The following is a 26,102-nucleotide window of genomic DNA, read 5'->3' on the forward strand; positions in this document are numbered from 1 at the left end:
TTGAGAGCCACTGCTCTTTCTGTTCTCCCTCTCATGGCCTGTGCTCTCTGCATGGCTGGCTGTGGCTATGGCTGGCTTCTCATGGAGCAGCTTTTCAGTAGCTATGCATTTGGGGCTCACCTGAGAGGGAGGAAGAAGAGGGTAGGATCTGGGCCAACAGGTGGTCCCAGATACTTCCTTACACTAGATCTTTTCAGCCGGACTTTCTGTGCCCCAAAGCCCATAGTGCTTCCTGTGTCCCTAGTGAAGGAGGAATGGGACTTGGAAGAAAGGAAAGAAGGGTAGAAGAACAAAGACAGAAAGAATAGATAAAGGAAGGCCAGACACAATCAAAATGGATTTTTGAAAACGTTAAATGAAAGGAATCAAGCACAAAATGTCCCGGAGCAGCAACTCTACAGAGACAGAGGACTTCCTTTGAATCAGAGGCTTCAGGAATGAGTTGGAATTGGGGGGTGACAACAAAAGGAAACAGGGCTCTCTTAGGGGAGGGGATAGAAGTGCTCCCAAACTAACTGTGTGAACCGGTGTGTGCACTTTAAAGGGTGAATTGATAGTATCTCAAACAACTGGGAGAAAATGGGGAAGGGAGAAGATGAAATGTAGATGGGAAGAGGAAGAGAAGGATGACAAAGGAAAGAAGTACATTTGCATCTCTGGCATATGCCATGGATGGTAAGGGCCTGTGCTTCTAGTCTCAAGGGCAGTCAGAGTTGTCACCTCAGACCGTCTGTCAAGCCCCACCAACCCGTAAGTGGAGGAGCCATGACTCACACTGGGTCTATCTAACCTCCAGGCAGCCATCATCAGGGCATCAGGACAGAGATGGAGACCTGTCCTATACAAGGTGGCCATCAGGACCCCCGAGTCAGGGGGAGGGAGGGCAGCCACTGTCCTGTAGGGAGGGAGCTGTTAAATGCCGAAACCAATGTACCAAAAAAAATCCAGGCTGTGTCAGAGGGTCAGATGATGGAAATAAACACATTTGGGCTCCTGAACCAGCCAACGAGTTTGGGCCTATGAAGAAAACTTTCCTTCTTAGCAAAACAACTCCTCCGGGGAAGTATGCCTATTGGACACGAAGCTCTGGCATGTCCATGATACTGAAGCCTCATCTCCAGAGAATAAACTTGAAACAGTAAGCAAAGCACCCTCCCCCACATTCCCACAACCCCTCCCACATTCCCTTCCCCCTTTTCCACATCCCCTGTTCTTCCCCCACTCCGCCCATTCTTCGCCCTCCACCCCCAGCATAGATAGCAAGGTCATGCTGTGGTGAAGAGTCGATGGGTGGCTGTCCTGCCTAGAGACACTTTTTATGCTACTGTCATGCACCTTCACTCTTCCAGGCCCATCCGTGATAGCTCATGGGGGTGGGCAGGTCCAGGGAGACTTCCACCCAGGCCCTGGGTGCTGCTGGGAGATCTGTCCCTGACACCAAGGCTCGAAGGAGGGCCACTGTGACTCAATGTATAGGAAAAGGGAAGAAGCTCTCTCTGAGCTTTTTTAGGCTCCCAAACTTCCCTCTTGGAGGCTTGGTGTCCTGATGTTTACAGTGGGGTGATGTTAATCGCTCCTCAGAGTTCTCAGAGACCCAGGGCAAGAAATTCATTTGGACATTCACCAGCATGGCAGGCACAGCGCTCCCTGTCAGGGACCCAGCAGTGACAGGGGCAGGGCCTGACCCCTGGTATGGGGGAACAAACATAACACAAGTTGGAGGTGCCAACTGTGTGCATGAGAGATTAGTGTGGTTGTAGGCTCCAGGCATTCAGAGCCTTGGTGGCTGGGGAGACTTTTCATTCCAAAAGCAACAGAAGGGTTGGACCACAATCAAGTCACTTCTAGAAAAGGCCTGTGTGGCTTTAGAGGGAGGAAGGCAGATGCAGGGGCTAGAGGCCACTCTGGCTCCTTGGCAAGAGGAGGGTTGGAAGGTGAAGGAGGAGTTACCCAGCTAAGGCTCCAGCCCTCCAGGCACCTAGCCTTTGCCAAGCCAGGGACAGAAACAAAGGGTCTCCACAGGAATGAGGAAGCGCACACCTGGGAGCGCTGATAGGCTAGGTGCCTGGGAATCTTTTCTCCAGAGATTACGGGAGCAAATGAGTGCAGGAACGAGGCCCAATGGTCCAGCCTTCCTGCCTGCTCTGCAGTATAGATGGGTCACAGCCCTCTGACGCCTTGGCTTCCTCTTTTGGTATCTACAGGACTGAGTCTGAGGTGTCTGTCAAAGGCAGAGCCAAGTTCATTTGTTGGTGGAAGAGGCCAGGCTTGGAGGACAGACAGGCATGGATTGGAGCCTTAGTTCTACCACCTCTGAAATGGTGGCGGCCAAATGCCAGCCAGTTTGTCTCTGGGCAGCTGCTGGTTGATGGTCATGCTGCTCTTTGAGACAGGGCCCGTGCTCTGCTCACAGCTATGTGCTGAGGGCACAGGCATCTAACAAGGTTTTGGTAGAAAGCTCACTTCTAGTGATGGACTTGGGAAGGGACAGGTGAGGTGCCTCCCACAATGGGGCTGAAGAGGGGCAGACAGAGCCTCAAGCTAGAAAGGCAGGGCTTGGCTTGGCTAATTTCTCCCCTGAGGTGTCCACCTTATCTGACTGTGCCCTGCCCCTCTGCACCCAGGAGAGTCTGGGTCAGCCACCTTCAGGATTCTTGGTGGCGTTAAAAGCTTTGGGTGAGTTCTGTTCTTGCCCTCAGAGAAGGGAAGCTGGGAGCTGTCCTTACTGAGGGAGGCACAGGCCACACTGTCCAGGAAGATCAGGGAGAAAACCAGTTACTGGCTGCTCTCAGCCTTCTGCAATTCTGAAGGAGTGTGTGGGTTCCCCGGACCCTCCCTTCTTGGCCAAGCACGTCTGCCCACTGTTCCCAGGAGCTGAAGACGGACCATAGTTGCACACTCTAGGATCGGAGCCTTGGCTCTATGCTGTAGCTGCTACGAGAAAGCTGGGCAGGCAGCACGTCTCAGCTGGCACCCAGGGTGACTCTGAGAACCAGAAGATGTGCACATTCAGACCCTGCCAGGTGCCTGGGACCCAGAGAACACTCAGAAATGAAGCTTCTAGGAACCTCCTACCTTGTGTTACTTGGGGAAAACCTTCCTGGACTCTTTTGAGCCTTGGTTGTAGCATCCATGTCAGGTGGCTCACAACTGTCTATAACTCTAGTTCCAGGGGATCTGATGCCTTCTCTTAGCCTCTGTGGTTGGCAAATGAAGGGGTCCAGCCTAACCTAGCCATTTCTGCCAAGTGTGCAGTGAGTGACTGTTTCTTAAGGACTAGGGTTAACAGGCTGCTAAGGAGCTCACAGGGAAGATCTATACCAAGAAATATACTCCCTAACCAAACAGCGCCCGTTCTTTCCTATGCCTTTATTTTTTTCTCCATAATGAATCAATCAGCTTTGTGGCTGCCTGAGTAAAAGAGATGGGATGATGCGATCGAGGAGAACATTTAATCCACCAGGCTGGGACAAGGCAGTCTCCAGGCTGGCTGGGAGGATGGGCTTGGGAGAAGGTCCAGAGGCTGGAACAACAGGGGTGATGCTGTGGCCAGAGTTGAGAGACAGTAAAGTTCTTTCCGGAGGGAGAGGGGAGAGGGGAAAGTGTGACATCTGAGGGAGGACTCTACACACCTGGAAGGGAGTGGCACCCGTGAGGACAGAAGGGGTGAAGCCCAGGAATCTAATGACTCATTCTGCCCTCACAGCTGCCCTCCAGAACTCAGAATGAGCAAATGATTGAATGAGTCCACTCCACTGACCAGCATTATGGGGCGAGGGTTGGAGGCCTAAGGCATGGTCCGTGGGAAGAGAAAGAAAAGCCACATTAATAGAGCAGCTCCCTTGTTCGGTGCTTTCCAATCCCCTGTTCATGCTTAAGCAGGAGAAGGCTCTGCACACAGCAAGCGTCCCCAGTGCCTCGCAGCCCGGACAGGACCATGGGTCCCTCAACACCCTGCAGTGGCTTTCCCCCAGGGAGTTTATTGAAATCCCATTTTGATTCTGTTTCTCTTCCTAGCTTGAGCACCTCTCGGAGTAAAACCTTGCTGTTGCTGTCTTTGCTGCTGTCACTGTCATGTGACCTGCCTCCCCAACGACTGCACTTTGCCTACCCAGTGTCCGGCAGGCTTTGTTGTTGTTGTTTCGTTTTTTAGATAGCCCCATAATGCTGGTTTTTCTCTCTTCTCCACCTATGGATCAGTGCAGTTCCCTTCTTAACCTTACAGGCCTACATCAAAGGGGACCTCACAGCCTTCTGTCCATGACTCAGATCTGCTAACCACAGCCTCCTTTCCAAAGCCCAGGTATATGACGGCCACTCCCCTAAGTCCCCGTGTCTGTCTTTCCCCAAGATCTACACAGAAGATCCACACTTTTGGTTCTGCTGAGGCCCCACCTTCTCACTGCTGCCATTTTTATTTCTTACTAACTTGAGCACTCTTCAAGGAAGAAGCAATTTGCACATGGCTTCTGAGTGCTCCTGTGAGGGGTATAACTGACCACCCACAACTCCTAGGTGGCAGAGTTGGAGTCTTATACTTAGGCCACCTGAGCAGAAGGGCAATTTAGTTAAAAAGAAGGACCTCTGAGCTTGGGAATAAGCAGCATTTGTCCAGGTCCCAGCTCAGTGGACTTTGATAAGATCTCAGTTACTTTTAATGTGGCCTTTAAAAAATGAAGGTAAACGTTCTACCTACGAGAGCCACTGGGAGGACGAGGGGTGATTTCTATAAGATGCTCACAGGCTGGTCTCGGCACCATGCCCATGGAGGGAGGGATGTTTCCCCGCACCCCAGCCTCCCCCCCCACAGTTACCTGTGTGGGATTCCCTGGATGTGTGTGATTTCTGTCCGGCCCCACACCTGGAGCTTCAGCGGCTTCTCCTCCTGCCATCTGCCATCTCGACTTTGGCTCCTGGACAGCAGGGAGTTGTTCAACCTCAGGGAAGTTTTGTGGGCTTCGCGGCTGGCAAGCTTGCAGTGGAAGAGCTGCTGGTATGCCGTGCGGAAGTCTCTGTTGAGAGCAGCGTACAGGATGGGGTTCAGGGCAGAATTAGCATAGCCCAGCCACAGAACAATGCCTTCAACCACCTCATTGATGGCATCATCCCCTCTCAGCCCACGGTAGACGAATGTGGTGAAGTAGGGGAACCAGCAGGTGATGAAGGCTCCCATGACCGCAGCTAGTGTCACGGTGGCTTTGTGTTCTCGGATGGTGGCCGCCTTCCAGGAGCTGGTGAGATTGATCCTTTTGGCCTGCTCCCTGGCGATCTTAAAGATTCTGTAGTAGGTGACACACATGACAAGAAGAGGCAGGTAGAAGGTGACCAGCCCATCCACCAGCCCGTACACCGCGTTGACCTGCACTTTGCACTTGAAGGTGTCATTGCCCCCTTGGGTCCCGTTTCTGCTGTTCCACCCCAGGTGAATAGACAGGAAAGATAGGGTGATGGAAATGACCCAAATGAAGACCAAAGAAACGGCAACACGTACTGGGGTGACTAGCACAGGGTACCGCAGTGGGTCTGTGACAGCACAGTAGCGGTCCAAGCTGATCATGAAGAGGTTGAGGATGGAGGCCGTGCAGAGCATCACATCCAGGCTGGTGTAGATGTTGCAGAAGACCTGGCCGAAGCTCCAGTTGAAAGACAGCTGGTAAATGGCAGAGAAGGGCAGCACCAGGAGGCCAAGGAGCAGGTCAGTGGCTGCCAAGGACACAATGAAGCAATTGGTCAGGCTGCGGAGCCGCCGATTCAAGCTGACAGCCAGGCAGACAACCACGTTGCCAGCAACGGTGACGAGGATGAGGGTGGTGAGGACCACACTGATGGCGACTTTCAATACAACAGAGTCAAAGCAACAGGAATGAATCGTGCCGTTGGGCTCCATTCTGGGGCCCTGCAACTTCTGCACTCACCCCTTGGCCTTGAACACTTCCCTTCTAGCTCCAATCACCAGGCTTCAGTCTTCCAACCACCCAAAGGAAAGCTGGGAGGGGTCTAGTGACTGGCCCAAAGCTGGTATAGGAATGGATCAAGCTGTTCCTTGTGAAGTACAGGACATGAGTAAGAATGAAGACAGGGCCTTAAAAGCTCACACTCCAGTCCTCAGCTGGTCTTCCAAGCCGGACTCCTTCCAAGTCTGTAGTATGTATCTACCTTCTAGGTTCCTCATGGAGATCGAGGCACTGGTGGATGTGTTTTGAGATGTCTTTAGTTTTGTATGCAAGAGATCATACATATAGGCTGTTATGTCCTTCTCCATGGCTGGTGTCTGCTCCCATTGATGGCTTAAGGTTGAGGACTATTGGCTACCCTCTCTGGGGTGGCAGGAGCTGAAAATGCAAAGATTGAGTGTTTAGAACTTCAGCATTAGACCAACAGCATGGCTTGTTCCAAGGCAAGTCTTTCTAGACCCCCATCATCTGTTGAGAAACCAGGAGGCATGGGGACTCTTCTAAGGACCCTTCTTTAGAAAAGACCAAGATGGTGAAGGAACATGGTAGGATCTCGAAGGGTACCAGGGCATAGGGCTATCTTATGAGGAAAAGAGTAAATGGAAGGGTGGGGTTAGGACAAGACTGTGTTCACTTGCTGCCTTCTGGTGCCTGACCCCTCTGGTAGGCATTTGCCATCTGTTGATTAATGATACATTTAATGAGCAGATGAAGAAAAGCAGTAAATTTACTCTAAGTGTGGGGGTCACTGTAAACTGGGGGGCTGCCAACTATTTTAGAGAAAGAACCAGGCAGCCTGTATTTTTTTCTTGAACCCTGCAGGGTAAGGTGTCTGCTGAACCAACGACTCTGCCACTATAGCATAAAAGCAGCCACATAGGACCATGTGAAAAAGAATGCATGGACTATGCTACAAAACCGTCTTGACTCCCCTCAGGCCCCAGGGATTTCAAAGCATTCTCACCCCCATGAAAGCAGGCTAGACTTAGCTTGCCTTTTGTCACCTGCTGTCTCTGTGATGTCAGCTTTATCCTTGTTCGGTGTTCAGCAGCCACGTCTAAGTCTTATTGGTTTGTATTTAGCAGTGTACACATTTCCACTTCCAAGTCAGCTGGTACATAGCTCACTCAGTTCTCATGGCTGTGTAACAGCCCATGATGTGGCTGGAAGTGCTTTCTCTCCCACTCTCTCACCTTCTCAGGCATTTCAGTGACTTTTTTCCCCCTCCAATTTCCCCTCTTCATTTTCATTCTTCGCTCCCTCTTCACCTTCCTTCTTCTCTCCCTTCTTCCATCCTTCCCTTCTTTCCTCCTCCTTTTCCTCCTGCAAATACCACTCGATCAATAGTTGTACACACAATACCTGGACCAGATCACCTCCACAAATCCCTTCTGGTGGTGACAGCCTAACGTTTCCAGGTGACAAGAAATGAGGTCAGTCCTTATTTCATGGCTAGCCCCCTTTCCACAGCCTCTTCTGATTTTTCTGAGAGCAGCTAGCAGGCTCTCCGGAGAACTGAAACTGTGCAAATCTAAATGACAGCAGAACCCTCTCAGAAGCAAGCGACTCACCAAGGGACATCGATTCTGCCTCTCTTGTGCTCTTTCCTGGAGCTGCTCTGCAATCTGAATACAGATGCCTCTCTGATCATAATGGCTGGGCTGGAGCTGGGGCCAGGCTTCCTGGGCACCCTCTGCTGTCCCAGCTGCCTCAGCCTCTTATCCCTGTGAGCCGAGCCTTTGGGTATCATGTCTGAAGGAGCTTTTCATTACATGAAAAGCCCAAACAACGCGGGTCTTACCACCACACTTAATTAACTTTGGAGGGGCAGCAATAAGGGTAGACTTTTAAAACAGCTCCCTACTTCTGATAATAATTGTCTCTGCATTTTCCTGACAGCTGGCCTCAGGCATTTTGGCATTGGGCTGGTATTCATGCTAATGTTTGGAAGAGTCTTCAAATCTGAGTGAAATAGCTTTCAATATAACTAGGAATCTCCCTCACTCCTGTCTTCTCCAGCAGTCATTTCTCTGAGTGCGCTGAGGATGCTGAGGACCTCTGGGTGCCAGGGATGCAAGGCTGCCCACTAAGATTCCTTCCTTGTGAGTCTTCCTGGGACCCACTTCATTACCTTTCCATTTAGCACGAGGCTTCCCAGAGTTTTCTGCGAGCATTCTGAAGGCAGGTGAATGTGTGCTAATTCCATCCCACCTCATGCCTATGAGTAGAATGATCACCCTAAAGGACCATATCATCTACTTGTGGGCCAGCTTCCAGTGGCTCCTTTCGCCTGGAAGAACCCTCACGTCATCACAGTGGCTAATGCAAAGGACACTTGTTGGTGTTCTTTGTGGAATGTATACAATGTTCTTGTGGAATATATACAATTTACCCTTGTTCACTCAAATGCTGATTTCTCTACCTCACTATCTAATTTCAATCTGGATATTGCATTGTGATGCTTATTCTAGGCATTACCTGTCTCAAGTTTGTGTAAACATGCCACCATTTGTTCTCTATGTTGTCAATTAAACATCCAGCAAGTTCTGAGCAATGGAGAGAATAGGGTGGGACACCCTGGTCTGGAGGGGAGGAGAAGGAAGCAAGTGGGAGGAGTTGAAGAGGAGAGATTGGCAGGAGGGGACTTGGAACTACCAGGAGAGATGAACCGGACCTAAGATATGACTAAAAGCAAGTATGATGTGGAAAATCTGAACGGGAGGAAACTATGTGGGTTTGAAGGTTTAGGATGGAGTAATTATTGCCCAGCATTGTGCTCTAGGTTAATTAAGCAAATCCTAGTCTCTGTGTGGTGATTTGGGTATACAGCTGGTTTAGGAATAACCACTGTTTAACTAAAAGATAAATCTATGATAAATATTAATAATCAACAGCAGACACTCTCTTAAACTTTTAACCTGCCAAGGTGCTTATCTGCTCACTGCAGTAAGCCCATACCCCAGCTGCATCCAGGCAGCGTCAACTATCTGAGCTGCCACATAGCCTAGCTCCCACACCCAGGAGGTGATATTTGATTTGAGGGGTGGCTTCCACAGATCCCCTGTCCCTCTGGGTGTATATAGGCAGGACACATCTGTAGACACACACACTCTATAATCTCCTTTTCTTAATTTCTTTTGAAATTTCCAATTCCTATTGACTGTCTCTTTCTATCACTTAAGATTAAACCAAATTCTTTTACTTGTTCCCCAGCCTGAGGCAATGTGACCACAGCGGCATAAACAATGATATTTGTGTTGGCAGGCTTGTGAGTGGCAAGAACACGGAGACAACATGAGCTTCTGCCATGAAGAGGGTGATAGATCAGTAAATCATAGCAACTCTGCACCCTGTAACAGGCCTGGCCTGTGTGAAATCATAGGACCCTAAGAATAGCCCTAGGAACAAGAAAAACTGTCCAAGTGATGTTACTCCTCTAATAACTAGCAGCCCCTAAATTCAAACTCACTGCTACAGTTTGAAAAAGGGGCTACCAAAGGCCTGTATGTCAAACGTTTGGCCTCCAGCTTGTAGCATTACTAGAGGTGGTGGAAATTCTAGAAGGTAGGTCAGGTCATTTTAGAAATTTTAGAGAGGAAGTCAGGTCATTAGGATAAGCCTAATGAAGGCTTGCAGAAGGTTCAGAGGCCTCTTTCCCTTCATGTCTCTCCCTTTGCTTCCTGGCTGCCATGAAGTGAACTGGCCTCTCTGTCACCCACTCCCTGCCATGATGTACTCTGCTGCCACAAGCCCAAAGCCAAGGGGCCAAGAGACCGCAGACTGAACTTCTGGAGCTACAAGCCCAAACAAACTTTATTTTCTTGTCTTCCATAGGTATTTTGTCACAGTGCGAAAAGCTGACTACTATACAAAGTTACAGTTCCTTTGGCTTGCTCTTAATGCCCATTCCTTGATTAGACTTCAACTGGTCTAGTCAATTGGATCTCAGAATTCATCCATCTGTCATCCACCCGAGAGGGTGTGTCATCCATCCACCCTCTCATCCATCCATCCATCCACCCACCCACCCATCCACCCACCCATCCATCCACCCATCCATCCATCCATCCACCCACCCACCCATCCATCCATCCATCCACCCATCCATCCATCCATCCATCCATCCACCCACCCATACACCCACTCACCTACACCCTCTCCATCCACTCATCCACTCACCCACCCATCCACACTTCTATCATACATCCATCGATTCATTCATTTATATATCCATCCACCCACACATCCATCCACCTACCCATTCATCCACCGATCCATCCACCCACTCATGTATCCATTCACCTACCCATCCATCCACCCACCCATCCACCCACTCATTCATCTACACACCCATCATCTATCCACCCACCCACCCACCCATCCACCCACCCACCCATCCACCCATCCATCCACCCACCCATCCATCCATCCATTGCCCATATAAAAAGATGTGTGTACAGTGTGGAGTGTGTGTATGTATATACTTTCATGTGGTTTCTCCACCTTAATGGTCATCTTTGGGCGCAGTGGGCCTGGTGACTGTGTCTGAATGGACAGGTAAGAATGTGTTTATTTTATACTGAGTATTCCCAAGCTGCTGTGTAAAGTTGAAAAAATAATACATGTGATATCTTGTTTATCTTTGGCACAGATTCAGGCAGTTTGACTCTGCCTCTCTGTACATGTGAGAAAGAGATGCTATTCCCTCAGCTACTTCCTTTCTCAGCTCACACGTTGCCCACAAATTCTTCAGTTGTACAGTTACACATTTCCTTTCAATAGCTCTTCATATTTGCCTTAACACATTTGAAAGAGGTGCTTCCTGAATTTACCCACGCAGAGCATGCTCAGCAGCACTCAGAGGCAGCCACAGCTGCCATTACATCCACCCAGCCATGCTGGGCTCAGTGTCAGTCCCCTTTGTTGGCTCTTACTATAGACTCTTGGCTAGGCATTTGAGACTCTTGGTGATCTGGTGCCATCTTCTGTCTTCAGCCTCATCTCCTGTCTGCTGAATGCCCATTGTGCCTCTCAGCATTCTGAGGGGCACAGCTGTGGTGGGATTCACCTTCTCCTGGTTCTGAGAAGTTTCAGGGCCATTCTGAGTCTGAGCCTTTGCATGTGCTGTTCCTGCTATCCCTTTCTTGTCCTGGAGGTTTTCACTCTTCTTTCAAGCCCTGGCTTCCTGTTGGCTCCCAGTCCTTGGAGGTAGTTTTCCCATCCTCCAGCCACCTCATTTCACTCTCATGCCTTTGGCTAATGTTGTCTGTTCAGAGTTCTGAGTTTTCAGGGCCTTGTGAGAACTTTCCTCTTGGGGAGGGCTGGGGTGATTTACTGGCGGGCAATGTCTGGAACACCATTTCATTCTGGCTGGAGACTTGAGGGTGGGGCAAATATACCCCAACTGATACCTTAACTTTCACCTCACTGCTGCTATCTGAGGAGAAATGACAGAGGGGACATGGACTAGGAAAACAGCTAAGCTGGGGACCAGGCTGGACCTGTTCTGCTGGATAAAGCTGGGTTCAGTAGCCTAGGCTGGACCCATTCCTCTGGATAAAACTAGGCCCAGTAGCCTGGGCTGGACCCATACCACCAGGTGACCTGGGCTCAGTGCTTTGTTCTTGGTGGTGAATAGACTTTCCCCTTCTGTGCTTTCATCAACAGCATGGCCATGAGGGAAGCCATCCCTGGTGCAACCAGAGATGGGGTGGAGGCTCAGTTAAGGCTCAGTGGCGCATATTTTCACCACATGCACCAGGAAAGGAACATGGCACTCACTGGGCATCCTTCCTACGACAAATGACCTGAGTCTCATTCTAGAAAAGCACTCTGGGAACTAGAGGCAGGCAGCATGACAACAGGACTCTGATATCTGACAGCTGTAGGTTCTACTTCCAAAGGTTTTCTCCTTAGAGTTTTCTGGCCTTAGATGAGAAAAGTGCCCAGAATGACAGTACTTCCTTCTTCACTTGTTGGGTATGAAAACGATGAGCATAAGGAAACTGAAACCCTTAAAGGGCATTTTGATTAGAGCCCAACAGCCATGTTTCCTGAGTGCCTTGCAGGGGCTAGGGTCTTGGGACGGAGCAGCAAGCACAGCAGACAGTGAGCACAGGGTAGGGGCGGGGATGAAGTTTAGGAACTGTGTTAGGCTTGCTTACTTATTTGTGGTTGTACCAAGTTCTCTTCATGGGGAGGTGAGAGAGACATGGAAGATAGAAAAGAGGAAATGGTGAAAGTGGGGAACAAGAAGATCCCACATGGAGAGGAAACCCCACAATGAAAGAGATGGTGTTCTTTAACCTTGGATGCATGGGAGAGATAGGAAGGCAGGAACAGGACTCCTGGGCCTTGCTTCCCTGCCACCTATGGGGCCCCTGTGGGTCTGTGCGAGCAGGCACTGAGGAGTGTCCCTCTCCATCACCAGAGGTGATCAGACTCTGGGGCCACTAGTCTCCACAGGCCATCCTGCTTGTTTCAGTGTTCATGTGCCAGGGATGGAGAGGGCTAGATGCACCCCAGAACTAACCCTTAAGAAGCACCATGAAATGGACTCAGGAAGCATGGAGCTACTGAAGTACCATGGCTTCCATTCTTTACGGAGAGACAGAGCCTCCCGGGCCTCAGAGCAGCCACCACACTGGCAAGGTGACTTGGGGCCTAAAGGGTCATGGCTGAAATGATAATGGCTTTCCCAGGAGTGCTCTCTGTCCTCTTAGGGCTGTCAGGAAATGCTGACATGGAAGTCCATCTTGAGCTGGGACTTGGGACTTAGCTTCATGCAGAAGCTTGAAGCAAGAGCCAGAGACAGAGACAAAAATGACATGGCAGATCCCAGTCCTCCAGGAACTCAGTACAGGCAAGGAGGGGCAGTAAGGGCTGCGAGTGGTAAGGACGCTCGGAGCAACCGACCCTGAGGTGGGGGCACTTCCGAGTGAGTGTGTGGGTGAGTGTGTATGTGAGACCGTGTGCGAGTGTGTCAAGTGTGAGTGCCTATGCCAGAGTTTGTGTGTGTGAATAGGAGTGTGAGTATGCACGCACGTGTGTGTTGAGTGTTATGTGAATTAGTGTGTGAGTCTGTGTGTAGGAGGATATGAGAAGTACATACATGTGTATATGTGTGTGTGTGTTCTCATGTATGCATGCAGAACACAAACTTTGAGAAAGGCAGCATTTTCCTGAGTCTAGAAACACCCATTGTCATCATCAGTCATCGTCATAATCAGTAATCATTTACTCATTTATTCTGACATGAGGCTTGCCCTCTGTTGTTCAGGATGTCTGTGGGCAGGTGGTTCATGCTACCCTCTGGCCCCGGCTTCTTAGTGGCTGGGTTACTAGTGGGAGCCCCATTACAGGCCTGCACCTCAACCCAGCAGTTGCACATGTTAGCAGAGACTAGAAAGAGCATAAAAGTGCACACAGGTGGGGGAGCCACCAAGACTAGCTTGGAGCACCTGCACTGACCCGAGAAGCTTCCAAGTCGCATGGGAGGGTTCCCATGCTTCCAGGGAGGAAATGGGTAGCCACATGAAGGCTGGAAGACTTCCTTTTCACTACTCTCTTTTGGGGACCTTTCCAGACTGCTCGTTTTGCATGTCACCTTCTCAAAAACCCAACAGCCACATGATTTGTCCTGTGGAAAAGAGGAAGGGGCTGAGTATGCCGGGTAGAAGAGACAGCAACCAGAAAGGAAGCAGGTGACCAAGTCACGTTAAGGAGGATTGGAGGAAGAGCTGAAATGTGTTCTAGGTTACGGAGAGGGTGCTTCATAAACAGCCCACCACCTCCGCCCTTAGAAGCCCGGGCCCACTCTCCATTCCTCCGTGAGGTTCATAGCCTGTGGTCATGTCTGTGACTACTCCACATTCCCAAAGGCTCCTCTTTAGTTATAGTAGAGATGACACTGCCTGCCTTGCCGCAAGCCTTCCCAGCTGACTGTCAGGAGGAAAATGCGACTGTGGGTGGGGGCTCAGACATTTTGACTGAGTTCTGAAGGCAACAGTGTTTCCCTGACAGTTCAGCAAACAAGTTCAAGACCATCTGGGGAACGGATAACAGACACAAAACACCAGGTCTCCCTAAACAGCCAGTGAGGCTGGTCCGTTCAGGACTCAGCTTAGAGGAGTGTGTCGACTTCGGAGTTGGCCTGGGGCAGCACACTGTTTTACCTAATCTTTGCACAATTCTGTAAGGTGAGGGATTTTTCTTCCCCCACTTTACAAAGGCAGAGATCAAAGTTTACAAGCTGTGGTGCTTGCCCAGAGCCTCAAAACCAGGAAGAGGGAAAGTCAGGATTTGAGTCCAGATCTGTCTGCCTCCACAGTCCCTATTCTTAGCAACTCTGCATTTAGCTTTTTCAGCAGACAAAGGCCGCTTGGCCTGACTGCCTGTGTTTGCAGCTCAGGCTTCTTCCTCCCTAAAAATCACGGCCACAGGAGTCTTTCATTTTTTCGGTGGTGAGATCGGTATCTGCTTCGTCATACCCAGTGGGTGGGACATTTGGTCATAGCCTTCGCAGCAGGAAGACATCTGGTGGAGGCTGTCGCTTAGTGGGAAGGCCCAGCTCCACAGAGGCTTTCATTCCACCCTCTTGTTTCTTCTGGTCACAGGGTCCTAAAGCCAGAGCTGGCTTGTCCTCATGTCACCTTGCTCCGAGCATTGCAGCACCCTCCTACCCCCAGCCCACACACAGCAGGTTGAAAGGTGAGCATATCCGGATCTGGAATCTGGGGTGAAGGTCTGTACCTGCTGCCCAGGGCCCAGGTAGACAAGAGCCTTGCTGCCTCTTAGCCAGGTTCCCATCACCCCAGAGCCGGGCGACGGGCTCAGTGTGGTCTCTCTAGCATGATGGATGGATCATAGAGAGAGAAGGTGCCTTTGGCAGCGACCATTCCCATGTACCAGTCACCTACCACAGTACCACAGGCCAGGCACAAATAGGTGGTAGCTCATCTGCAGCAAGAATGGCTGTTGTTGTCACATGACAGGCAGTGAAGCTGAGGCTCGGAGAGGGCGAGTCACTTGTCTAAAGCCACACAGTGGTGACGAGACCTGCTGGGCTCTGAACATGGCTTAGATCAGAGTCAGGGAGCAACCATGGCCTTCCCACGTCATCCAGAACCTGAGCAGCCCAGCTGTCAGTGACATCTGCTTGGTATCTGACAGAAGTGCATGGAGGTGGCCAAGCCAAACCAGGGAACAAGGTCCCTCAGTTTTTTGTTTTTCATTTGTCTGAGGAAGCTGTTACTCCTGTTTAACTTTTTTTCCCAGTTGGGCTGAAATTCATGTAGGTCAGTGTTTTAGAGCACAGTCTGGCAGCTCTAGGGACCTTTATCACACCGCACAACTGCCCAGAACACACCAGCCTGGAAGGAGAGCCTATGCTTTTTGGTCCTCTCCTCCAGGCCTAGGTGGCTACTGGCCTACTTTCTGTCTATAGACTTGTCTGTCTGTCTGAAAGCAGGAAGTGGGTCCCTGAGTCTTTTTTTATCCTGCTCTTGCCCAGCTTTCAAACACCTTGTTGTTCAGAGAACTGCTCAGTGAGACATTTCATTGCTAATCTCCCACCCTTCCCTCATCACCAGTGCCCAGCCACAGGCCGGCCCCATGTGTCCCGCCTCCACATCCTCTCCTCTCTCTCAGTCACCTCTCCATCACCTTCCTTTGCTGCTGCCACCAACTCCATGTCACTCTGCAGGTGCAGCCCAGGTATTCATTCTGAAGAGAGGCCACTTGTTCCCCCCTATCCTGCCCCCAATGTCACAGCCACCCCATCTCGCCCTTTGCACAACATGCTTTTCATTACTTAATTTTTTTAAAAAAATTTTTTTTTTTGAGACAGAATCTCATGGCCAGGCTGACCTTGAACTCACTATGTAGGGGAGAATGACCTTGAATTCTTGATTTTCCTGCCTCAGCCTCCAGCCCATACCGGCAAAGCTTATTTCCCTACTTGTTATCACTCCCATTTGGAATGTGAGCTCCTTCAAATTTAAGATCTAAGAGTCCCTTTATTGCTCCCTGACAGGCAATAGGAGATCAACGGCTGTTAGCTGGGGTGGCCAGATACATGTTGAGTGACTGTCATCACAGAGCAATGCCCCATTTATCAGGCACTGGTCAGTGTCAGGCCACATTCTAGCTCCTTTTACACAAGCCCTCACATTTATTCTCCACTGCAGCTCTGTAGCTTCTGCTCCTATCTATTTTATAGATTAGGAATCGAAGTGTTTTGGTCAAAGTGTGCCATGAGCATGGGTTGGCACGCAGGCGTGGGGAAGGGACATATCGACGGGGGCTAAGAGGGAGCGCAGCCAAGGCAAACTTCTGCCTTGGTTCTCAAGGAAGCAGAGCTGAGGACTCCCTGCCCTGTCAGAGGAACCCAAATCCCCACCATCCTGGGGACAAAAGCCTCAGGGCAGGAGCTGGGGTGAGGAGAGCCACCTACTGCAGCTCTGGCTTCCCAGCCTAAGTTGTGGCATGGCTATGACTTGCTGGGTCACAGTCAAAAAGTTCATGCCCTCAGTTTCTTTGGCAGAAAGATGAGGATCAGGCTTAGAACATCTTGACTTTCCCCCAACTACATATGCATGAAGAGAAGGAAGGAAGGAAGCAAGCAAGCAGTTTTATGTCTTCCAAGTAACAAAACAGAAGGGAGCTGAGTAAAATTCCAACACAGCCATCCCCTAGCATTTGTGAGACCCCTTTATAACACCCCCAAAAGACAGCCATCTTGTGTCTCCTTACATACTTCCACACACAGAGAGCTTTCTTACAAAACTTTTTCCAACCAGTCATTTGGAGACATGTCCAGGGTCTGGTACACTCTCTGTTGGAAGCCATATTCCTCGGGAAGGGGGAAGCATTGCAATTTATGCACACTGCACAGAAAGGGAGATTCGGAATTCGGATGTGACTAGATGGTTAATGCTATGCGTGTCATTGTCCAGTTACAAGCTGTCACTTGAAGTTTCTGTTTTTCCCTCTCTTAGTTTTGATCTGGAACTTTGTATGTGTGTACGTGAGTTTGCAAACATCTTTGTTGGTCCACAAAAGGCTCCAAGTCCTCCTTTACAGACAGCTCTACAGAGTCCTGGGGTCTTTCAGGCCTTCAGCCTTCGGGTCCGCCAGATGGATGCATTGCTCTCATCTCCACCATCACTGTCCTCATCTCAGCCATCCGTGCCTCCCTAATCACTATCACCGTCACCTCCACCACCCTATACCCAGGGGCCAGGTCTGTCCTTGCGCTCGGCTCTTTGCCCAAGCTCATTCCTTGAATGGTTTGTCCTTCCAGCAGGGTACAGATTAGTTGTAGAGGAAAGAGCCTTATAATTGCCTGGGTCACTTTATAGATATCAGAAGCAAACAGCTAACCTGTGCCAAGAACATTCACACATTTGGTTATGTTCTGCCATCCTCTGTGCTCTGCCAGCCCTTCCCCAAGCCTCTCCACACCCATTACCTCACCTAGAGGCCTGTAGGAGAACAGTGTACTCTGAGCAAGGGATACCACTGTCACCCTGTTTTTGCAACGTGACACAGAGAAACTCGGTACCGTGGTGGAAGTCACACAGCTGATTATGGTCTGTCAAGAGCCAGCCCTCTTAGAATTCAACTTCTTCTATTTCGCCCCTCCTCCCTCCCCTGCTATTTCCCAAGCTCAGTCACTCCTCCACGCCCTCATGATCTTTTCCAAATTTACAAAATAGCACATCTACATTTTTTTTTTATCTGTTGTTTTCCCCTTGAGTGGTTGATTTTTTTTTTTGTAAAGGGAGTTGTCTGATCATTATATACATGGATAGGATCACTCTCCCACAAATAGGTCACCTTAACAATAAATGCAAAGCACAGCCAGTGTAATTGAAACCTCAGAAGGCAGTTTAAGGGTCTGCGAAAGGGGGGTGGGTGGGGGAGCTTGGGCTGGGAGTGCTTGGCAGGTTTTTGTTTTGTTTTGTTTTGTGTTTTTTTGCATGTCCAGAGGAAGGTTTACCAGACACCCGTGGATTCATCATTCGGATGTCTGTCACCGGCCACCCAAATCTATCTTGGGAGAGCCCCCAAGTGTTGCCTGCTCTGCCCTGGAGAAATCATGTCACCCTCCCCAGGGAGCCAGCACCACATGGGTGGGTGTGAGGGGAGCCTGACCTGTGTCAGATGTTGGCTCAGCAATGTCTCTCTGGCTGCATACCACCACACGCTGCTGAGGGAGGAAAGCAGGAGTCAGGCCTTGGCCGACTAAGGAACACTCAGCGCCTCCACAGATGGCATGCCTCATGGCTACTGTCTGCTTCTCTCTCACAGAAGCTTTTCTGAAGTCCCACCTTGTCTGAGAGTGACAGCAGCCAAGGTCACCAGATGGAGAGACGAAAGTCGAGTCTAAAACAAATCCATCTAAAACAGCCTGTGGGCTGGGACCCGGGCCAGGGCTGGCAGGATGGGTCCATGCTTGGATTGGAAGGTAGAGAAAGGCTGTGAAAGAGAAAGCAGAAAGGAAGGGAAACCCATGCTGGTAGAGGTCTACTTGGGTACCCAGCTCATTTGGTGACAGCTCCCTAATGGTGGCAATAATAGTGAGGGGAAGGGGTGAGGCCAAGTGGGAGGGGCAGGATCATTGCAGAGTTAGACCCCTATCCTGGGCGCAGGAAGTGGTCAGAGTCTGGATGCATTATACGTGGGGAGAAGGTTCCTGAGACACCAGGACCGGAACTGTAAGATCCGACGCTGCTGAGGAGACCAAATCCACACTGGCTTCACAAACCTGATCAGCCCTTGGTGGTTTTCTGACAATGATTCCCAGTGCTCACAGGCTTCTCGCCACACCAGCTTTCAGTCACAGGAGACCAGAAGCACTGTGGCAGGCCCGTGCCCGGACAGGGTTTGGCGCAGCAAGCCCGGGTGGGATTTTTGTAGTCCTGATGTGGCAGATCTTTGCCATTGGGAACAGTGTAGACTCTCAAAGGGCCCAAGTGGGCCCAGGAAAGTCATGGGGTGAGGGGAGGAGAAGGGAGGCCAGAGGTAAGGGGCAAGGCTTCTGGGATCTGTGCACCATCTAACGCTGGACTGAGGACTTGAGATAAGCCAATGATCAGAGTGCACAGGAATCTGTGTCCAGTTTTCCATGTGATGGCCAGGCTACCTCTCCTTCATTACCTGTAAAGACAGGCCCTTGCCTCCTTTCAGTAGCATGTATTTCCAGTTTACTAATTTTTTGTGTGCAAAAAGTAAGCCAGTGGCCACATGTTTTTTTAGTCTCTTGAAGGGTGTTATTGGGCTTAAACAATCTTTATAATTTTTTTTTCAATGCCTACTTTGATTATCAAGAGATATAATGGAAAAATCTAGATTTCTAGTTAGAGTTAGCTTCTGACTCGCTGTGGCCTTACTTAGTAATTTTTTTAATTTTTTTTACTTTACAAGGAGAAACACACACACAAACACACACACTTCTAGAACAGAACAAGAAATCCCCTGAGGTGGGCCACACTTGATAAGACAGGCTTTGTATGGGATGATGCCTGCCCAGCTAGAGGATGAGGTAAGTGCTCTCGCGTGTCTACGGGAGGCTGGGCTCTCTTGTGGAGCTCTTAGGGCGGGAAGTACTAACTGCATTTTCAGTGTCTTCAGTGTGACCGTGGCACACACACTCCTGTCAGAGGAGAAGGAGAGCTGGTGCACAGGGAGAGCAGTCTCAGGCCTTGTCCCTGCTGGCCAGCATTAGGTCTCTCTGCATGCTCTCGGTCTACTGGGCAGGGATGTCTGCTTCCTGGTCTTTGGGAGGCTGGGGTAGTAGTTTCTTGAGGTAGCAGTTCCCATGGTTTGTGAAAAGAAGGCTGCTTAGAGAAAGCCTCCACTCAATGAGATCACCGTGAAGTCTGCAAGGTTCTATGGCTCATGCCAAGAGCAGAAGAGGTTGATTCCCTGCTGATGTGCTGATGCTGTTTGAAAATGTTAAAAGGGTCCTGTGAGGGATGCTTGGGTCTTGTTTGAGCACAGTGGTGGCCATGAAGCATGGGAGTCAGTCAGGAGGACTTGGGAGTCAGCCAGTAACTAGATTACGTATTATACTAACACAAGGAATCCCTGCTGTGATCCTGTTAGCTGTAGCAATGGAAAGGTAACGTGCTCAGTGAATAGAAATGAAGCCCGAATTCATGAGTAGGAAACCATCCGATCACAGCAGTGTTAGGGATGGAACCCAAGCCCTCAGGAATACTCGGCAAAACCTCTTCCTTTGAGTTTCTCCACACTGGCCCCTGATGTCACGATTTATTTTAAAATACTCAAAGGAGCAAACAAGGCCTGTGACTTGGATATCCTGAGGACACTGGTGAAGCAATAAAGGGGCTCTCTCTGCCTCTCTGTGCTGTGAGTCGCTGGGTGTGTATAAAGAGAACGCAGACATGGTGCAGCCTCCCTGGAGACATCTACACAGACAGCCCAGGGGGGATTCCAGCCTCAGTTTCCCTCACTGGGAAAATCACATCTCCTCTCCTGCCCAACCTCTCTCTGGCCTTATTGGCTCCTTCCTAGCGCATCCTGACATACTGTGCGTGTGCAGTGTTCAGCAGCCTCGCAGCTTACCCTCGCTGCCCTGGCTTTACACCAGCATAGACCACAGCCTTCTTCCTACTCTCTACCTTATACTCACCTCGGCCTCAGGCCGCAGGTGCAGAAAATATCTTTCTGGCAGTTGCTGGGGCTCCCATCAGAGATCTGGGAGTGTCCAGGAAGTCTAGGTGAGATTTATGTTCTCTGTCCCTGGGCAGGATCTGGGTAGACCAGGTGTGGGCAATCTGGGGGCAATGGCTTTGTTTCTCAGCCTCCATATCCCCTCTGGAAAAGTGGTGAAACAAGCCTGACCTCAGAAGAAGTTACTGGGCTTCTCGGTCTTAAACAAGACTTTCTTAGACCCGCACCTTCTCTCTGGCTGCAATGCCTCAGGCCTCCCAGGCCTGTCACCTAGAGGAATAAAAGTTGTCTCTGTGTGACATCTGTCCTAGTCAGTGTTCTAGTTCTGTGAAGAGACTCTATCCCCACGGCAACACTTAGAAGAGAAAGCGTTTAGTTGGGGCTGGCCTACCGTTTCAGAGGCTTAGTCCATGAGTGGTGGGAAGCGTGGCTGGGAGCATAAATGGCAGGGAGCATGGCAGTATACAGACAACATAGTTAAACATGGTGCTGGAAAAGTAGCTGAGAGTTCTCCCACTGGACCGAGAGCAGCAGAAAGAGAGAGACACTGGCCTGGGGTGGGCTTTTGAAACCTCTACCTCCACTGACACACTTCCTCCAGCAAGGCCACACCTCCTAAACCTTATCAAGTAGTGTCACTCCCTGATGACTGCAAATATACGAGCCTATAGGAACCATTTTTATTCAAACCACCATATCATTTGACCTGTAAGGGGTCTGGGAGCAGCTGTGTCTTAGGCCCGAGCATCTCTGAGCTCACACAGGGCATTAGTGCCATGGGTTGCTAACATCCTGGCCCAAATGGGTGCCTGCCTTCCTTCAGCCTCCCACTGGGATCTGACCTGTTTCGTTTCTCCTCTGGGCTCTCATTCTGTCCCCTCACTTAGCAGCTCTTCTCCCTCCCACTTCTGGCCTACCCAGATCTTGTCCTGGGGGCCTAAGAGCATGCTTCTGGCCTAGATACCTGAAGTCCTGGACACACCCACTCTGCCATAGAATGTTCTGTGTCCTCAACAATAGCTTGAATGTTGAAAATGAGTTTTGATTCTCAGAACTTGAAGAGTAGTTGAGTCAATTATGCCACATCAGAAACGAGATACCTACTACTGTCACACCTTGGAAACTGTAAATAATAAGGGGGAAATGCTTGTGCTTCCATTAAAAAAAAAAAAAAACTCATCAGAGTCAGGTAGTGGTAGCACACACCTTTAATCCCAGCACTTGAGAGGCAGAGGCAGGTGGATCTCTGCTAGCCTGGTCTACAGAGCGAGTTCCAGGATATCCACGGCTATGTAGAGAGACCCCATTTTGAAAAACAACCAAACCAAACCAAACCAAACCAAACCAAACCAAACCAAACCAAACCAAACCAAACAAACCTCAACAGGATTCAAATAATATATAATAATTCTATGAACTTCTATCCTATCAATGTGAAGCACGGGAGAACACCAAATACTGATGCCTAGAAAGATTAATTATAATAACTGTCTTTTGGGAGGTGTTGTTGATACCTATTATTACCTTCTTTGCACATTTCTTCCTCCATTGATAGCTAATGCTAGCAACTAAAAAGCAATGCATACAATATAGAATAGTGTTTACATGCCCCTCTTTTGGACAAAAATATGAATACATATTATAATACAAACATGAAACTAAAAAATACAGTGAATACTTTTATCTGTTGTGTTTTCTCCTTTGTGGTCATCTACAGCCTATAATCCAGTATTTGGAAGCCTCAGGCAGGAGAATTGCAGCATTGAAGCCACACTGGATTAGATAGCCTGTTGAGTTGCCTGATGAACCCTTGTCCATCCTGCCCAGGATCAATTCTAATCCTTTTGCCCAGAAAGTCCACATAAGTTGTTCATGGCCTGCATACCTTAGCATCCACTCTGTGTGTTGAGAGTGGAGTACCATGTCCACAGGGTCTGCCGCTGAATGGCTGTGGCCACTCTGAGCCCAGAGCCACCACGTTACATTTTTCAAGAGAAGCTAGAAAGCAGATGTGAATTCAGATCTTTTGGCTTTAAAACGAGGTGTCTTAATTTCCAGTGAATTTTCCTTTAAAAATGTTGGCTCATACAGGCCTTTGATTTCAGGACAGAGAAAAATCAGGCTGGAGCTAGGCTGGACGCTTCCGTCCTGCTGTGCTAGCCCTGAGAGCTGGAAGGGATTATGCAGGCCACAGGGGAAGAATTGTCAACATCCTTTCAGCTGTGGGCCCTGAGTACAACACTAGAACCTGCCAGGCAGGACGAGCTCACTGGTGCAGTAGAGGCTTCTGTGAGGGTAAGTAATGGACTTCTGATTAGGTTAGAAGCCGACTCCCTGGGAGACAATTCACTTCTGCTACTATAAACGCGCCCAAAGCTCGTGGCTGGCGAAGGCATAGGCCATGATGAAGAAGCAATTGCCTTAACTTGCTAACTTGACATGACACATCCAACAAGACGCGTCTAAACAGCTGTGTTCATGCCCACAGACTCTCAGCTTCAGCTTTGGTTGGAGAAGTTTCTTTTTTGCAGCGGCTGACACTGACTGCAGAGACTTATAAAGTCAGAATTCTGAGAATACTTGACTGATTAACATCCAACAGTAAAAGAGATGTTTATACTACCCTAAGGCTTGGGGCAGATCTTGGAAGAAAGGGCAGAAAGAAGGCAAGAGTCTGAGGAACTGGGTGGGAAGAGCTGGAGAGGTACGGAGCACTGAGCCATGCGTGGCATAGCCGTTGCGCTTGTGAACTCCCAGCAGGTAACGTTAGCTGCACAAGATGGATACACACCTGGGCCCATTGGCAGTCTGTCATGGAAGTGGCTCACAGGGCCTCTCCCCCAGAACCTACGCACAGGTAATGCTACTTGGTAGTGAGGAACAGTTTCTTTAGGGTTATAGCACTGGTCAGCGTCCTATTTAAACAAACCCTTACCCAAACAGGCCAATGAAACTCACTGGGACACACACACACACACACACACACACACACACACACACACACACAAAAAAAAAAAAAAAAACCAAAATACAACTGTGAAAGCAGAAGGCCTAATCAGAAAGAGGAAGGGGATTAGTGGGAGACAGATGAGAGGACAATGGGTGTGTGACTATAATTGAAATACAGCACGTCCATGCACGGAAAGTCACAGTGAAGCCCATTGTTATGTATAATTAATATCTGCTAGTAAGGTGTGAAAAAATTTTGGCTCATTCAAACAAACATCTTGTCGGCTGTGAGAAAGGCCCTGGACACGTGATCTCTGGCTGTCCTCCTGGGTCTTGCAGAGTCTGGAAGGCTCCCTGGCTGACATCTTCCTTATCTAAATGCCTTTTCAGAGGACACTATCGTTCAAGAGTTTTGCTTCGGAGTGGCATCAAATTCACTGGCAGTAGTTCGGGGAGACGTCCTCCCTGCTGGAGTATCAGGATGTCTTATGCGTCTCTCCGGGCATGGGGCAGGGGGCAGCTGAGGTTAGGAAGGTCTGACTCCAGATGTGGGCTTTCTCCTAGATAATGAATGTGTTTGCTTCTGGAAACAACCCATAGTAGTCCTGCAGCTGGGACTCCCACTCTCATTTTCCTTTCCACCTTCCCACCACACTGTTCTTAAGGTTCCCAGAAGGCCTCGATCATCCTTTGTTCTCTGCAATCTTATTCCTCTGTTTCTTTGCCACCCAGATCCCTGCATCTGAACAATGCTCTCTGGCTCCTGTATCCTCCATCTCCAGCTATCTGGAATTCTATGTTCAGATCAGATGCTACCTCTCACCAGCCTGGTGCCTTCCCAGCAGGGACCCCAGGAGCCTGGCATTAACTGTTTCTGTTGCTCTCCACTTACAGTCCTTCCTTTCCTTTCCCCCATGACCCCTATGGTGATTTGACCTCTCAAGAGCTTCTGAATCCATTCCCTTTTCTGGCCCACATCTCCGCTCAGGATAAAGGTGGAGGACCAGAGCATCCTCTGTGGGCATGAGGTCTGTGCCCTCCTCCACTTCACCTTCCTCTCTATTGTCTGGAGGAGTGGCATCTTGGCTTGATTACTTTTGTGGGAGCCTAGATTCCCATGAGGCTCCACAGCCTACATGGCAGAGAGGGATCTAGGTCCTGTAAACTTCTGTATGACCCCCGCACCCTCCATGGACATCAAATAAACTTCGCTGTTCTAACTGCCCCAAGACTTTCTGGAGGTTTTGCAGCTCTCTGCCTCTGGACCTTCTCTGTCTCCACCTCACTGGATAGTGGGGTTCTTGAGTCTCCAAGCATGGGTGCTGCCCACGGCTGAAGGGCTGCACTGTTCCTTGGTGGCAGCAGCACTGTGTCGCCCCCTAAACAGATATCCTTGGACACGTGCCACATTCACCCATTCTGTCTTCTGTGAGCTGCTCAGGGTTGGAGACATGGCGGCCTTGGAGAGTGTTTCCTGAACACCTCGGTAAATGAGTGGATAGCTCTGATGCTTACACGGGGGGTTGGGTTTTGGAGGCTGTTCTTTTAGAGTTGACAGTGACCACGACATCCAGTTTTTGTTGGATCTACAAGTGTTTATGATCATCCCCTGTTGTTTTTCAAGGCTGGAAATCAGGCCAAAGCTCCTACATATTCCAAAGGAATGCTCCTATGAGTCCAGTGTCAATTGGGCATTCTGCCTGCTCCAATCCATGACCAACAAGGGCCTAGCCAGTCTTCTTCCACTGTGGCCAGGCCCACACCCTTCTTGTAACAAATAAGGGCCGAGTCAGAAAACCCCTCTGAGGTCAGCCAGTGATAGGCTCGCTTGGTTTTTCAAGTCCATCCCCTGAGGACCAGAGAGGAAACTCTACCGCCCACCACCACAGAGGAGGAAGTGCATATTCACACCTGGAGCAGTCTGTCAAGATTTTATCAGGTAGGAAAGAGTGAGCAGAGGGAAATTTGAGATATGCTAGGGAGAGTCTGGGCTAGCTGTGAGGTTGAGAAGCCAGGGAGGGTCTCTCTGAGGGCACCCTGGAGCTGCTGTGCAGGGGCAAGATGGACAGATAAACATGCAAAGATGGAAGAGGGAGTGGGCTTGCTGCTCAGGGGGGGCAGGGGGAGGGACACAGCCAAGGTCATGGGCTGCCTGGTAGAGATCTGTGGGGTTTGCAGTACAGTCTAAGTAAGGGAGGGGCATGAGAAGGTTTCCCTGAACGTCTAGGAGATGCTGAACTACAGGCACAAACCGGATTGAGGCAAATTCAAATCAGCTCATCCTTCTTCTCCTAAGTCCACACCCCACAAACTGTGTCTCTCCAAGTGGCCTGTACACAGCAGCACAGTCCATAACAGCACTAAAGTTGAAACAGCCCAACTGCCCAACAACCTGGCAACTAGACAACTAAAATGGAATCTAAGTCAGCTCTGACAAGGCATTGGCACATGCTCCAACAGCATGGACCATGAAAATGTTTGCAAGGTAGGAGAAGCCAA

The 26,102-nt window shown here is 49.8% G+C and overlaps 1 protein-coding gene across 3 annotated transcripts in view; it reads right to left on the reverse strand.

The window, feature by feature from the left end:
• Nucleotides 1–26,102, reverse strand: part of Hrh2 (histamine receptor H2) — a 41,645-nt gene that overhangs the window by 11,738 nt on the left and 3,805 nt on the right. For 2 of the 3 annotated variants that reach the window (XR_008718855.1, XM_055595745.1), the window contains exon 2: nt 4,815–6,332. Coding sequence is in view for 2 of the 3 variants with exons in the window: in XM_055595745.1 (XP_055451720.1) it covers nt 4,815–5,887 (1,073 nt within the window). In the remaining variant the exon portion in view is untranslated. Of the gene's footprint in view, nt 1–4,814; nt 6,333–7,147; nt 7,211–26,102 lie in introns of those variants that run through there. The other variant, XM_055595746.1, reaches the window with a different exon arrangement.

This window comes from Psammomys obesus, unplaced genomic scaffold (assembly GCF_907164565.1).
Source record: "Psammomys obesus unplaced genomic scaffold, mPsaObe1.curated_primary_1811, whole genome shotgun sequence".
Taxonomy (NCBI): domain Eukaryota; kingdom Metazoa; phylum Chordata; class Mammalia; order Rodentia; family Muridae; genus Psammomys; species Psammomys obesus.